The following is a 15,267-nucleotide window of genomic DNA, read 5'->3' as shown; positions in this document are numbered from 1 at the left end:
GCCTAATAAGGGGCTGGCTGGTGAAAGCATCAAGCACCATAAAAGCAATGCTGAAGGAGGGAACGGGGTTGTTTCCTCGCAGAAGACCAGCGAACAAGATCGGACGGAGAAAATAAGCTTGGATGGAAAAGGAACAGAGACACAGCCCCACTGATCGACTGCATTAAAAAGAGGATCAACCAGTGAGCCCAGAAAGGACTGTGCCTCAGAATTAAGAATCTGATTTCATCTAAAGCCTTTTTATCCAGACAACAGAAGTGAACTTGATCGGTGAACAGCTGATTGCTCCAAGTTTCAGGCTTCTGGAAGTCCTGAATCAACCTCATTTATGTCTCCGGGTTTCCTTCAACTCTTCAGCCTCTGGAAACTACTGTCTTCTGAGACAAATAACAACAAAGATCCTGTTTAACCATCAAAGCCTGGAGCATCAGTGCCTGCCACTTAAAGGAAGAAAACTGAAGATTAAGTTGTATTCCCTTCAAGAAATCACTCGTTGTTACCAGAAGAATGTTTCTCCATCAGGTGCATGGATGAGCCTCCGTCTTCAAAGCCTCTCCAAACTCACTAGTTTCAGCATCAGGAAAAGACAGGTTGAGTTGATTGATTCATTTCTATTATTGAAATTATTTTGTGTTGCCGAATTAAAGCTGTTACTGACCCCTGCAAAAGCGTTACTAATTAAAGAAAGCATATAAAATCCTAGTTAAATCGTGGACATTCAATTATTTGAGTCACCGTATTGTTGGTTTTTCATTGGTGGTAAAAAGTCTTGTTGGCTGGTTCTAAGATATTTTAAGAGGTTTTTATAGGTTGCCTTAGTCAAGTTTGTTAAAACAGCGCCCTTGGGGCTCGTGCCGAGCTACTAAAATTAACCTAGCCCATATACCAAGAGCCAGTTGTAAATTAGGGAATGAGCAGCTGTGAACAAAAGTGACTGTTGAAAGTGTGGAAGACTGCGATAGGCTACTCAGTCGTCCAGACCACCAGTTGAAGAAGGGTGAGACTTTTGTATGAAGGCTGTCAGAGGCTAGGCGAGTCATTTCCCGACACCAGCTTAAACAGAACTTTCAGTAAACCTGCTTGAGCAATGCTTCTGCAATGCTTGTAGATCTTGGTTCCTGCTCCTTAAACGCACCTCCTGATTAACCTTCATGCACCACACATATGGAGCTGCACCTGCCGGTCGCACCCTGTGGAGAGGAGGTGAAAAAAAGCACAACACACATCAACCTGAACACAGTTCTGTAGGCATGATAGATGCAGTTTTAAAAAGTGCAAAATACAGAGGAATACATTAGGATTTGTCTGTTTTGCTATTACCAGTGGGACTGGTCACTGAAAATATCAGCAAATATATTAACAAATCCTACTGATTGTAGAACTGTCATGATTTGAGGATGTTTTGGTTTTTGCTTGGGTTTTAGTTACTCTTATTTCCAGTTTACATTTTTGGATCTTGCTTCTGTTTTCCTGGCTGTGCTTTAGTTTCTTAGTATTGTTCATGTTCTGTATGTTGTGTTTTCCCGATTAGTTTTATATCTTTGGATTTCTGTTTTGCCCAGTTACGTTTTGTTTCTCCCTGCCCCTGTGAACCATAGCAATCAGCTTCATTTGGTCCACTTGGATCATGTAATCAGTCTATTCACCTTTACAACGCTCCATATATACACCGTCGTCCTGTTTACTCCTTGCGGAAACATTTACTCTGGTCATGCAAAGCTGGTTTTGCCAAATCTGTCCTGTTTATGCCAAGCCTGTCTTGCCTGCCTGTCCATGCCTGTTTTTGCCACCACCTGCTGGAGTGAGTTGCATTTATTAAATCCACTTTTACATTACGATACTTCCTGCTCGTCTGCATTCTGGGGTCCTCCGCCACACAAGCCATGACAAGAACTTCGAAATGGAATATGCTGACAGTGGAACTGAACCCGAAATCAACTTTTTTTTCCAGATGAACTGTATAAATTGGGCCTTAAGAAACCTATCTTTTTGTTACTGTGCAATTTTTTACATTTTCATGTAATATTGTTTAATTCAGCAATATTTGTCCCAAACCCATCTTGGTGCTGCACTCTTGAATTTTCCTACTGGTTCAAATGGTACACCTTGTTACATGTCTACGTCATAGCCCCCATGTTCAGGTATAAAAAATCTCTCTCAGACACTCGCCCCCATAGCGAGTCAGATTTGGAATTGGGAGCCTTGTTCAAAGAGTTTTATGCTTTATATCTTCGATCATATGCTTTACTTAAGAAAATATAAATCTACATGTAAATGTAAACTTTCTGAAAGTTTGTTACTGCTTTGAATGTTAGCTCATGTTAGCAATGATGCAGCTAACATCACTTTACCACTCAGAAACTGGAACCATTCTGTCCTCTGCTGCCTTGCCAGCAGCGAGTGAGCTTTGGGCATTGCTGGCCCAGCACCTTGAGCCAGCAGCTCAAACTGATGAGGCTCAAGCCTGCTGGGCTCCATAAAGCCTCCCTCAACCTCTGGGGATGAGGGGGATCAAAAATCCTCGTCCTCAAAAGATCTATTTGTGGCAAAACTACCAGTGTCACTCTGCTCACTCTCCATGTTTCAATATGTCAAATTAAGCTGGATGCCACTTTCCCTCTTCCTCCTGAGCACATTCCACTTAACCTCCTCTGCTCATCCCCACACTTGGCCATGGCCCTCAATGTCTCTTGGCACTTGGTTTAATGTTAGTGGGTTGTAATATCAATCCTAGATCCAACTTTCATATTTTTGAAAATGTAATACATATCGCTATCTGTATGAACAAACCACACTTTTTGGATGTAAAAAAACAGACTTGTAAGGCTGAGGTTTGTTTGTCATATAAAGTACTATATGACTGAAATTAATAATTTGGTTAATCTGTGTTTTGATTTTGGTTCATTTATACCTTTACTCTGTTAATCAAGTAAGCTAGCTTACATTATACATTTCGTACACCAGTATACTACCAAGGACATCCCCATTAACCATCAAATTCAAAACATCCTAACAGCACGATTTTGGGATTGGCGGATTTCTCTTTTACTGACCGAAACGTAAGTTGGTACATTTGTAACAAGGAAAGATGTAACCTAAATAAAGCAAAACATAACTAAATGAGATAGGCCCAGGTCACCATGGGCGTATCTTTAGCTTATGGGCATAGCTTTTAAAGAAACAGAGGGAAAGCTGGGCCAATTAAACAAACCAAGCAATGTTTGTGTGGATGAAAGTCCTCCCACTTACAGTCTGCAGATGTACCCCTCCCAAGAAAAGTACACTGAAAAACTCTCCAATCTGGTTTGTTTGGAAAATGTTGAAACACAACAACCACCATTTTGCAAATAAAATGTTTTGTTCGTCTACCCTCCATATTTTAAGTCAAAGTAGACCTAAAAATGTATTTTTAATTTTATGAAAATACAAGCTTTATGCTGAAAAAACATATTAGTTAGCTAGTATGTGTTTTTGCTAACATTTTAAATAAGTTCTAATTAGCTCCTCTGCTAAAAGTTGCCAACAAAGCTAGCTGCTAAGTACAGACTAGAAACTAGAAAATGTGATTAAAAAATAGCTTAAATGTGCTTTAAAACTTTAACAAACTGGGTAGTTGTGTGATTCTGTAGGCCAAATGTGTCAGTGGCTGTGCTTTGTACTTTGTAACGTTAGCTTAAGAGGAAAATGTTTTGCTGCATTCCTTTAGGTCTTTCTCTTATTTTTTTTAAAAGTTACATAAAACATTTTTATATCACCTTTATTCATATATATTTTTATGACATTGCTTCTCTATGCCTATTATGCCTATGCCTACTATTTCGCATAGTTTATTTGCTATTCGGTAGAATGACAAAAATCTTTAAAACACAGGATAAGAAAAAACTGACTAATTTCACATGTTGTTGTTCCTTTCCTACCTCCTCCTTAGGTTTCAGATTCCTAGAAAGACAGTTTTATGCCACCATCAGGGTAACAAGAAGCCCCTAAACCCCCCAGCTCAAGTAAAGCAGAAACCCACCGAACCCACCAGCTCGTCTTGGCTCCCTGCACTCATCTCGTCTGCTCTTTCAGACAACCCCTGGGAGAAGGTTCCAAGCCCCCCACCACATGAACCACAGTGCTCTGCCATGCCTGTCTTTCTGCACATCAAGGAAGGCTCGGCTCCACTTCATGCTGCTCAGAGCAGAAGGGAAATAAGATGCATGCAAGAATACAGACACACTGAAAAAAGTGTTGGTTTCAGTTCATATGTGATCTCTGACAATAGTATCCAATCTGAGGACAGATTCAGACTTTGTTACTTGAAAATACTTGAATCTTTAAGAGGCAAATAAAATGATTTTAAAAGCATATGCCTACATGTTGACTTTTATAATTTCAGTATAGAATGCACACAGCTAGTTTCATATCAGTATTTTCATATTATCATGGCATCATTCTTTTATAGATGGCATTTGTAGGTTGTCAGGAAATCTGCACTGTCATCTATGACTTTAAGAGAAAGGGTGAAATTGAAAATGGGGTTATCAAGAGTTTATGAGTTGTGGAATCATTGGTACTTTCTCAAAGTGAACATGAAAGGAATGGCTGTCTTTTCCATAAAAGTTCATAGAAAGTGCAAATGTTTGTCATTCAAACTCATGATTAAATGCATTGAAGTGCAACTAAGCAAAGAGACAAATTCTGCATTGGGTCATGCCCACATACTTAGTAACCCAGCCATGAGTCAAAAAGGCCTGGGTTGATTTAGTGGCTACAAGTGGGTTAAGTGGGTAAAACATGTAGGATTTGCTAACTGCTGTGAAGCAATACATGCAGAAAAACAATATTTTTCTCCCAATTTTATGTATACGCTAAAAAGATTATAAAAGAAAAAACAACTACATATTATTTCAGTACATAACTGAAGTGAACATCTAATCAGTTAAATTATCTTGTTTAATTTCGGTCTGATGGCACTAAGTAAAAACTACATTCTGAAATAATTGGAGAAAGGAATACATTCACTATCTATAATGTTTTACTTTATGATATACAAGTGATAAATATTAGCGACTATAAAGAAAACATATGTGACTTTAGCAAGACATAAAGTCAATCTCTTTTTTTTAGACAGTTTGCTAGCACAGCCTTCAAACCCACCCAGATGTTCCCAAGGTGTGAGTATCAGCAAAGCTCAGAACATCTACACACATCACAGTGGAAAGGGGCTACAGAATTCACAAGAAAGTTTCTATCTTTTTTATGTAGCAAGGGTTGCACAGAGAAAAGAAGACAGGAAGAGAATGGGGATTTGAATTTATATTTACATCGTGATCTTCCTCATTCCTGTACGCTGTTATTTTTCATTGACACATTTTGCTGTCGAAAGCTTTAGACCAAAAAACTTCACAAATCTATGTAATAATATGTTTCTCTCTCTTTCTCTCTATAGAAAATAAGATAGACTTTATTGATCTCCCAATGGAGAAATTAATTTGTTGCAGCTGCCCTTAGTAACACACAAGTAGGGTGCAGATAGTTAGGAAATGTACAATCAAAGAAGAACAAGGTAAATGTGCAAGAACAAGTACACTGCTCAAAAAAATAAAGGGAACACTCAAATAACACATCCTAGGTCTGAATGAATGAAATATTCTCATTGAATACTTTGTTCTGTACAAAGTTGAATGTGCTGACAACAAAATCACGCAAAAGTCATCAATGGAAATCAAATTCATTAACCAATGGAGGCCTGGATTTGGAGCCACACACAAAATTAAAGTGGAAAAACACATTACAGGCTGATCCAACTTTGATGTAATGTCCTTAAAACAAGTCAAGATGAGGCTCAGTATTGTGTGTGGCCTCCATGTGTCTGTATGACCTCCCTACAACACCTGGGCATGCTCCTGATGAGACAGTGGATGGTCTCCTGAGGGATCTCCTCCCAGACCTGGACTAAAGCATCCACCAACTCCTGGACAGTCTGCGGTGCAACGTGACGTTGGTGGATGGAGCGAGTCATGATTTCCAGATGTGCTCAATCGGATTCAGGTCTGGGGAACGGGCGGGCCAGTCCATAGCTTCAATGTCTTCATCTTACAGGAACTGCTGACACACTCCAGCCACATGAGATCTAGCATTGTCCTGCATTAGGAGGAACCCAGGGCCAACCACACCAGCATATGGTCTCACAAGGGGTCTGAGAATCTCATCTCGGTACCTAATGGCAGTCAGGCTACCTCTGGCGAGCACATGGAGGGCCACCTCCAAAGAAATGCCACCCCACACCATTACTGACCCACTGCCAAACCGGTCATGCTGAAGGATGTTGCAGGCAGCAGATCGCTCTCCACGGTGTCTCCAGACTCTGTCACGTCTGTCACATGTGCTCAGTGTGAACCTGCTTTCATCTGCGAAGAGCACAGGGCGCCAGTGGTGAATTTGCCAATCCTGGTGTTCTCTGGCAAATGCCAAGCATCCTGCACGGTGTTGGGCTGTGAGCACAATTTGTGGACGTCGGACCCTCATACCATCCTCATGGAGTCGGTTTCTAACCGTTTGTGCAGACACATGTACATTTGTGGCCTGCTGGAGGTCATTTTGCAGGGTTCTGGCAGTGCTCCTCCTGTTCCTCCTTGCACAAAGGCGGAGGTAGCGGTCCTGCTGCTGAGTTGTTGCCCTCCTTCATGTCTCCTGGTGTACTGGCCTGTCTCCTGGTAGCATCTTCAGGTTCTGGACACTACGCTGACAGACACAGCAAACCTTCTTGCCACAGCTCGCATTGATGTGCCATCCTGGATGAGCTGCACTACCTGAGCCACTTGTGTGGGTTGTAGAGTCCGTCTCATGTTACCACGAGTGTGAAAGCACCACCAACATTCAAAAGTGACCAAAACATCAGCCAGAAAGCATAGGTACTGAGAAGTGGTCTGTGGTCCCCACCTGCAGAACCACTCCTTTATTGAGTGTCTTGCTAATCGCCAAAGATTTCCCCCTGTTGTCTATTCCATTTGAACAACAGCTGTGAAATTGATTGTCAATCAGTGTTGCTTCCTAAGTGGACAGTTTGATTTCACATAAGTTTGATTCACTTGGAGTTATATTGTGTTGTTTAAGTTTTCCCTTTATTTTTTTGAGCAGTGTATTGTAATAATAGAATAAAATAAAAATAAATAAAAATAAAATAAACTTAGGTACAGTAAGTAGTGGAGGTGATTGTGCTAAAGTTACAATGATTGCAGGTATTTACAAATACAGAGGTTATTACAAAGTTATTATACTATAGTGTGTGTGTGTGATTGTCTTTTCTGTATGTGTGTGGGTATGTGAAATACATACACATATACAGAAAAGGTGTGAAGTTGGAGGTGCAAAGATGTTAAAATGGCTGCAAAGCACCAGATCAGCACCCTTCGGACGAAGGTGTCAAAAAGAGAAATGCAGGACACTATACCCCCCAACCCAGTACTGCAGCACCCCCCAATGCAGGCCAAGCCGGAAGCTCGGTCATTCCAGCAGGCAGGAGGCTACCGCATGAGCACCAAAAACCCCAAAGTTATCTCCACACCGCTAGTTCCTGCCAAACTGTTGAGCAGAGGAAGGGGCTATGAGGCATACACTACTTTCTTTAGTGTATGCATTTGTCATGACCACGAATGCAAATCAATGAAAAGGAAAACAGTTTTTACAAGTCAGTAATTTCAACATTTTCCAAGTACCACCATCTTGACAGTCTTTTTAAAACAATAGAAGTAATGGCACCTGGAGAAAAATATTCTTGGTGTGGCTGATGTAACAATACCTCTACCTACTTGAATATACCTAATTGAATCAACGGTGAGATGACAAATACTATTGAACAGCATCCCTTTCGTCATGCCCGTGCAATGCCAGTTCAAAAGCACCACAAAAGCTAATACAGTCAAAGAGTAAAAAAAAAATATGATGATTTTTCAACCTCCTTATTATGCCTTCTTACTCAATGCGGTGTCCGTCATCCAGCTGCGCCGCTATGCTAATCTTTCCGAGCACAGCTAGCTTGACACAGTTTTCCATATGAACTCTTGATTGTTCGTGCTTCTTAATATGTTTGGAGAGATGCTTTAAGTCTGTTTGTCCTGGCTGTGTCCAAGTTAAATCACATTTGGCACTTTAAAAAAGGGACAACAGAAAAGTGCATTCGCTATACCACAGACGATCAGCCACAACTTGCGCTCAAACCAACTCTTGCAAAAACCCCGTTTGTACACTTTTTTTTCCCTCCTTGGCCTGCTGGTTGATGATAGCGTCGGGCTTGTCGGGTCCTGCTCCTTAGCCCAGATTTTCTCCTCCACCATCCTACTAGTGAACAGGTAGATAAATAAGGATCTCACCGAATTCAGTGAAGCTCCACCTCGCTCATTAAGTTTGCCATCATCCCCTTGATTGACTGTGTGGCACAAGCGTTTTTTGTTTGTTTTTACCTGCGAGGGGCGATATTTTCAGTGCCCCAAGGCCATGAAATTCCGCAACACTGATTGGCCATAGATTTTTATTCATTTGCTCTAGCAACTGCACACGATTGACTATTCAACTGCACCACTGGGGCACCATGATAGAAAGATGCAAGTCTGTCTGTGGGAATTCACTGGTGAATGAATATCAGTAGGTGGGAAATGTAGCTTTTATATATTTCATATTACATAGAGGCACACTTTAGTAAGTAAATTTTATATATGTATAACAGAATTTGTAAAAATATATTTTACATTTCCCCCTCTTTTATCAGGGAGGGTGGCGCCCCCTGTGGGCCGGCCGCCACTGAATAGAAGGCTACAACAGGGCTATTTTTTTAGGACCTCGACATTTTCAGATTGATCAGTTAATATTGTTTATCTTTTGTGTAATTGTGTGGCCCATTTTTCAGAATTTGACATTTCTAAAGTTGAAGTTTGAAATACTATAGAATATATGTCTATAGAAGTCTAAGAGATGTCACCAAATCAGACCTCAAAATACAACATGGCTGCCCAGCTTAGTGTCACCTACTATTTAAACAGTTTTTTTGCACTTTTGATGATTTGTGTCACATTTCATTTTTCACACAGGCAGTAATATACAACCTACTTTAATGAAGATGTTGCTAAATGTAGAGAAATAAATCATTATTAGCTTGTAACGCTAATAAACTCTGCCTCAAACATATGTTTTTTATGTCATTACCTGGCAAATAATATCCAACTTTAGTGTGAGTACTACCAAAGGCGGCCTAGATACTAACAGTGTTGTTTGTACCACAGTATGATAACCATTGTTCCGAAAAGGTTATTGGTTATCTGTATTGTGGCTGAAATATTCACCTGTAAAAACGAGTGATATTGGATGATCTTTACATTTGGTAATGCTTACCTTTCCAATTACATAAAAATTTGGTCCAAAGTCATAAGTCCTTTGTCTTTGCAGTGGACTTTCTGTCATTAGGGTCTGTTGTAGGCTGCTAGAATTTATGTGCTTTCGAATGATGTTGTGATAAGATTTCAGAAACATATTTGACACTTTTCTCTTCTGAAGGACCGTGAGATTAGGAAAACAGCCAACAGGTCACAGATCTCACCACCAGATACCAATATGACTTGATTTTATATAAAGTGTGAGAAGAAAATACAATATCTCCAACCTACACTTCATAGGCCACAATGGAGAAGCTTCACACCATCCAGTACCAGATCCTCCACGATTCACCCCAAATTTTCTTTATCTCATTTTGTCACTTAAAAACAACATTCCACACAAGTCAAGTGATCTGTATTTTTTAGAAAACTCTCTCCTCTATCCTGTCATTTGAAGTATGTGTGAAACTAAGCAAACAGCTAAAAGACTAGCACTGATTAGTCAGTGGGAATGTGAGAAGTATGAAAAAGTTATTTACTAGCAGCCTTACTCTCTTGCAGTTCCAGGAATCTGTGTGGTGCATTCTCTTACTTTGCATTGTATGCTTGAGCTGGTATGAACTGTGTAAAGTATGTTTAAAGAAGGAAAAGGTTTCAACAGTAGGAATTGAGTTTAATTATGGTTTTGAATAAGTGTAAAAGATCCAGGTTCATTTTCCCATGTGCCCTTAGGTCAAGGGAAAATAAAAGTTATATTGATTTCAATGAATTTGTGGATTTTTCTGGAGTATTTTTTGCATTTTAATGACTCGTTTTTCTGTTTTTGAGAATAGTTTCATTTCAATCCAGATTTTATTCATTTTTCGACATCTTTGTTTCAACTTTAAATACTGAGTCATAGCTTTATCATCAGGACTTTCTCATAGTATAGTTTTGAGCTCATTCTTTAAACAGCTCTTTAGTCAGTGGTCTTGTACTAAGTGACACCCTTACAGGCTATGAGTCAAGGAACAAGGATAACTATTAAGCATAATAACAGTAGTAGAACGTTGTTTGCTCACCTTAAAAACTGATAAGGTTGAAAAAGTGTCTTTTTTTCTTTGAACTATTTTTTCCCCAGTCGGCTCCATGAAAAAGTAAATAAATCGTGCGTTTGTGTTTCAAAATATGATTGCAGTCAATACTGCAAAGTATTTAGCAGCACAGATGTTCTACTTAATGTAATTGGCATTGTGAAGGCACCTGTTTCATGAGTGAGTTTAACTTTATAATGAATTTTGTTTGTGACTGCAATATTCAATGAGTTCATTGCCATAAAGTCCATGTTAAATTTTGTAATATGTTGAATCATCACTTTTATCATCATGGCAATAAATACAACAAAATATGAACAAATTCTATGTCTATATCACCATCCCTAATTAGAATCAAGTGAACGTTCTTGCCACTGAAAATAGGTGAAGATGCAAAACCTGAAAAATGACTCACATGTGGCAAAGAAACCTCCTAGATAGGTGAAAATAAAGGGTATTTCCAAAAATACCCATAGGATATCCCACCCGTGGCTGTAAAGGTTCACGTGTTCACATGAGAACGATGAGATATTTAAACTTTCCAAACAATGCTTGGTGTGTTTGTAAGTCCAACCACGTGAACAGTCATTGCAACATTAATCCATCAATGGTAAACTGGTCCCACATCAAAAAAACAAAAAAAATCCATAATCTTCTGGATTTTACTATCACCATATTTTGAGGGTAGGCTCAAACATTTTTATAGCCATCAACAAGTTTGTAGAAGACAAAGCTGCTGCTCTGTTTTCAACAGTTTGACAACAAGAAAGTGTCAGAGATAAATATTAGATATGGCTTGTTTGCTTCTAAGGTGTTAAGCTGGAACTTTTTATTCTTTATTCTTTTATCTCCTCAAAGCTTTTTAGGTAGTTTCACTTCCTTTACCTTCAGTAAAACAATCCTCAGCAGCCTTTTCAAAATCAAATCAAATCTCTTTGTGACATGTCATCGGTTGATGGGTGTGAGAAAAAGAAATGAGAATGTTGCGAGCAATGACACAAGAAACATTCAACATTCAGCTCCACAATACTGAGGTAAGATCAACCATTTCTTGCTTGCTTTCTTATTAGAAATAGACCAAGATAGTTTTAATTCCCAATCGTTTGGGATTTATTCACACAGCAATCATCTGCTGGACTTAAGCATTTGAGAAATGTCAGAGACAGAATGAGATACAGCAGATTTACCAGATTAGGAAGTGTAATTATGTTACAATAGTATTTCATGGGCTTGAGAAATCTTTACAAGAATTAAAAACAAATTTGCAGAGTTTAAAATAAACTAATAATAAAGTCTGATATGTGGTTTTTACAAATAATCTCTTATGGTCTTCCCTCTCTTTCACTTCACTACCCGTCAACAACAGTTATTTGACACAGGCAGGGGAACATTTTAAAAACTTGCAATATATGTAGAAACAAATAGTAACAGCCTCATTTTAAAATTAAGGGAATCCTATGTTGTTTCAATATCCTGAATCTAATTGCTTTTGCTGTAAATATGTATGCACAGCATGTTCATGTAAAAGCAGCGACAGAATCAGTTTCAAAGCTGCCTCCCAGCATAGCAGAGTTATCCTTAGTGAAAGCCCTCAAAACCTTTGTGCAGGTGGCAGGCTGTATTTGTTAAGGAAACCTCAAGCTTTGGCATTGTAACTGAAGACGAACCAACAGGTGTGTGACATCTGAGTGTGTGTGAGGCTCTAAAAGTGAGATGAAAGAGTTGGCTTCTCAGACTTCTGCAGATTTATAGTGCAAATTGTTACTCTTTCAGACGCCTGCTTCTGCCATGCCGCGCTCGTTTCTTGTTAAGACCAAACGGACGCTTCCTTTTAGCCCACCTAGGGACAACTTCAGACAGCAGGCTGAAACACACGCTGTGCAGTCTAGGATTGGGAATCCTGAAGATGCTCCACAACCTTTATGCCCTGGGATGAGAGACCTTTTGAATGATCCCTGCTCACAAATAGATGGATTGGCAGAAAGCTCTTACAGCGACCCAAAGGACAAGCTCTGGCTTTCAGGTATAAAACCATTTCTTGGTGCACCTCGCTCGTGGTGAGATCATTATTGTAATGATAATTTTTACATTATAACAGGACCATAATTGGCAATTAAAGAGCAAAATATAATATTTGTTGTACTTTTTAAAAGCTCTAAAAGTATAGCTTAAATTGATATTTCCCAAAGTTGGGGTGAAGACCCCACTTGGGGTTGCAAATCAGCAGAAGGTAAGCTAATTACCAAAAATCATAATAGTAAAGCATGTTCTATATATATATATATACATATTCCATATGCTATAATTGCTATAAATGTTAAAAGAGATAAAAAGCTGAAATAACAAATAGAAAACAAATAGATAAAAGCAATATACCCACTGGTGATGTTGTTTGTGTTGTCACTATACTAATGTTTAATTGACTTAGTAGAAATGCTTGTAGACTAAACAGAGAGTCAGGGTCATGTGTTTCTTGCACTGCGATGTTGGTTGGAAGCTGAAAAGTTTGGGAACCACTGGTTTAGAAATCCTAATCATTTTTATTTTTTGACTAAAGCCCCTGGGGAGAAAGGAGACTGCCCTCAACCGATCTCTCAATGGTCATCAGACCAACAACAATCTGACAGAGAGAAAGAACTGGAGAGGCTTGTCTTCTTGTTGCTCAACCACACATCGCACACTGACCTCAAATCACCCACCAGGAATTGTCCACTCTGTGAGAAGGTGAGGATAACCACATTCTTATGAAACAAAGAATAAAAGACAGAACAAAATGTAAATACTGTGTTTTGTTATCCAAGCAAAACTATATGCTGATGATATCCTCCTATAATTTCACAAGACAAATTGTTGAGTATTCCAGCAGAAACAATTAACCCGTCTCAATACAAAGGTTTGAAAATGACTAATTCATAAAATGTGCCATTTTTCGTACTTGATCAGTTATAGTTTGAAGAGCTGGCAGAAAACATTTTCCATGGAATCATATTCTTATGAACAGATAACATTTGAAAATTTACATTATTAACATTATTTTAAATATTATAAAGCATGTTTTTTGACCATAAATATATCTTAGACAGGTTCTAAAGAATATCTCTATTAATGCAAATTTTATTATTAGTGATTTAACCTGCTTTTGTTTTATGTTATGGAGTTCATGTCCTAGAAACATACTTGAATTGCAGTTTACTTAATTGAGTTTGTTTCAAGATGACAATTATGTAAAATATAAGCATTATTAGCATTTTTTCTTATGTTGGAAATATGACTTACCATATCAGAGGGTGGCACAAGCATTCAACGGAAAAAAGGTTATCTGTCAGTTGCTTTCTATCGTTCATTTGCAAGTCCGGTCAATGAGAAGTGGGCACTTTCCTTTGTTGTGCAGAGTGTACACACTGAGAAATTGAGCCTTGCACTGATGTGCTGAAATTGGCATCTGGTTCTCTGCTTTTTACTTAGTGCCAAACAGAACCACCTGGAGCTTTTTTAAATCAACCTGGAATATTTGATCTTCTCTAGTTTTAAATCTAAAATACATAGACTGATAAAACCTGCTCTGGATTAATAACTACTAATTGCAGATTGTTTATAGGTTCTTTAAAACAGAATTTATGAAACACTGTAAAACAGAGGGGATTCTTAGTTTTATACTGAAAATAATTTAGGCGCAGAAGGAAGGGTGCACTTTAGGCAAGAACCATCACCGATTAAATGAATGAAAAATGTTAAAACAAAAAGGAGAGAAATTGAGGATTTTAATATATTTCCCCGTTTTTTGGCAAAACTGTTCATTTGGATGTCTATTGTCGAGGTGGTACGAAATAAATTTTAAAATCATTTCCATGTCTTAGCTGATTCCTTGAGGTACCATTTTACCTATTTCTGTGCAAAACGAATCTTCTACAAAACTGTTGATCACTGAACCTTATATGAGTTTATTTCATTTTTCTTGTCCCACTCTTTTCAGTCTCTTTCAGATGTCCTAATGTCAAGCAGTCACCCGCAGGATCGAGTGAACAACAACCACTCTATTCCTTTGACAAGATCGCTCACTACTACAGACATGTCCCATGTGCCCTTTGGTTTCCAAGCAGTTGGCAGCTACAGCAGAGCAAAGGTCTTTATCTCTTAAGTGTTTTTTTATTCAATCCTGGTCCGACGGGGACTATTCATAGCCTTTGCCTTTGTGTCCAGGAGCGGAACTTTGGCTGCAAAGTGTGTGGGAAGGTCTTCAAGCGCTCGTCTACATTGTCCACTCATCTCCTCATCCACTCTGACACGAGGCCATACCCCTGCCAGTATTGCGGCAAAAGGTTTCACCAGAAGTCTGATATGAAAAAACACACCTTCATACACACAGGTGAGGGGATACAAGAGAAAATGTCCTATTTATGGATCTCAAACTTTAGCATGAAACATGATGGCCTGGCTTATTTCTGCTCCCTGTTCAGGTGAGAAACCACACGTGTGCAAGGTGTGCGGTAAAGGATTCAGCCAGAGCTCCAACCTCATCACCCACAGCCGAAAGCACAGCAGCTACCGGCCTTTCAGCTGCTCCCGTTGTCAGCACACTTTCCAGCGCCGGGTGGACCTACAGCGCCACCAAGAGACACAGTGTGTCTATGGAGAAGTTTATACCCAGAACTGAGCACATCAAGTAACAAGGGCACAATTACATGGGCAATAGTGGAACTGTTTGTAAATAACCTTGAAAATCTTTGTATAATATTTAAAAGAATGTGCAGTATGTATATCTGTTTATACCAATAAAGATTAACTTGATCGCTCTGTGACCATTATTTTATCTTTTCTCAAGTGAGCTCATTCGATAACGA

The 15,267-nt window shown here is 39.0% G+C and overlaps 1 protein-coding gene across 1 annotated transcript; it reads left to right on the top strand.

Moving 5' to 3' along the window:
* Positions 1-12,171: 12,171 nt before the first annotated feature.
* On the top strand, positions 12,172-15,214 carry LOC124863349 (zinc finger protein Gfi-1b-like). Its single transcript, XM_047357697.1, has 5 exons — positions 12,172-12,449; positions 12,984-13,150; positions 14,400-14,549; positions 14,627-14,792; positions 14,884-15,214. The coding sequence occupies exons 1-5, from the start codon at positions 12,215-12,217 to the stop codon at positions 15,078-15,080; spliced, it is 915 nt and encodes a 304-aa protein (XP_047213653.1). The 5' UTR covers positions 12,172-12,214; the 3' UTR covers positions 15,081-15,214.
* The last annotated feature ends 53 nt before the right edge of the window (positions 15,215-15,267 follow it).

This window comes from Girardinichthys multiradiatus, chromosome X, assembly GCF_021462225.1.
Source record: "Girardinichthys multiradiatus isolate DD_20200921_A chromosome X, DD_fGirMul_XY1, whole genome shotgun sequence".
NCBI lineage: Eukaryota > Metazoa > Chordata > Actinopteri > Cyprinodontiformes > Goodeidae > Girardinichthys > Girardinichthys multiradiatus.
Note: the sequence above shows the minus strand (reverse complement) of the source record. Positions and strands in the feature narration are given on the sequence as shown.

What these genes read in the sequence shown, in the direction of transcription:
- LOC124863349 (XM_047357697.1), top strand. Translation starts at nt 12,215, where the DNA reads ATGCCGCGCTCGTTTCTTGTTAAGACCAAACGGACGCTTCCTTTTAGC. An exon ending in GCAGCTACAGCAGAGCAAAG is followed by an intron (nt 14,550 to 14,626) that starts GTCTTTATCTCT and finishes CTTTGTGTCCAG; the next exon opens with GAGCGGAACTTTGGCTGCAA. An exon ending in ACACACCTTCATACACACAG is followed by an intron (nt 14,793 to 14,883) that starts GTGAGGGGATAC and finishes CTCCCTGTTCAG; the next exon opens with GTGAGAAACCACACGTGTGC.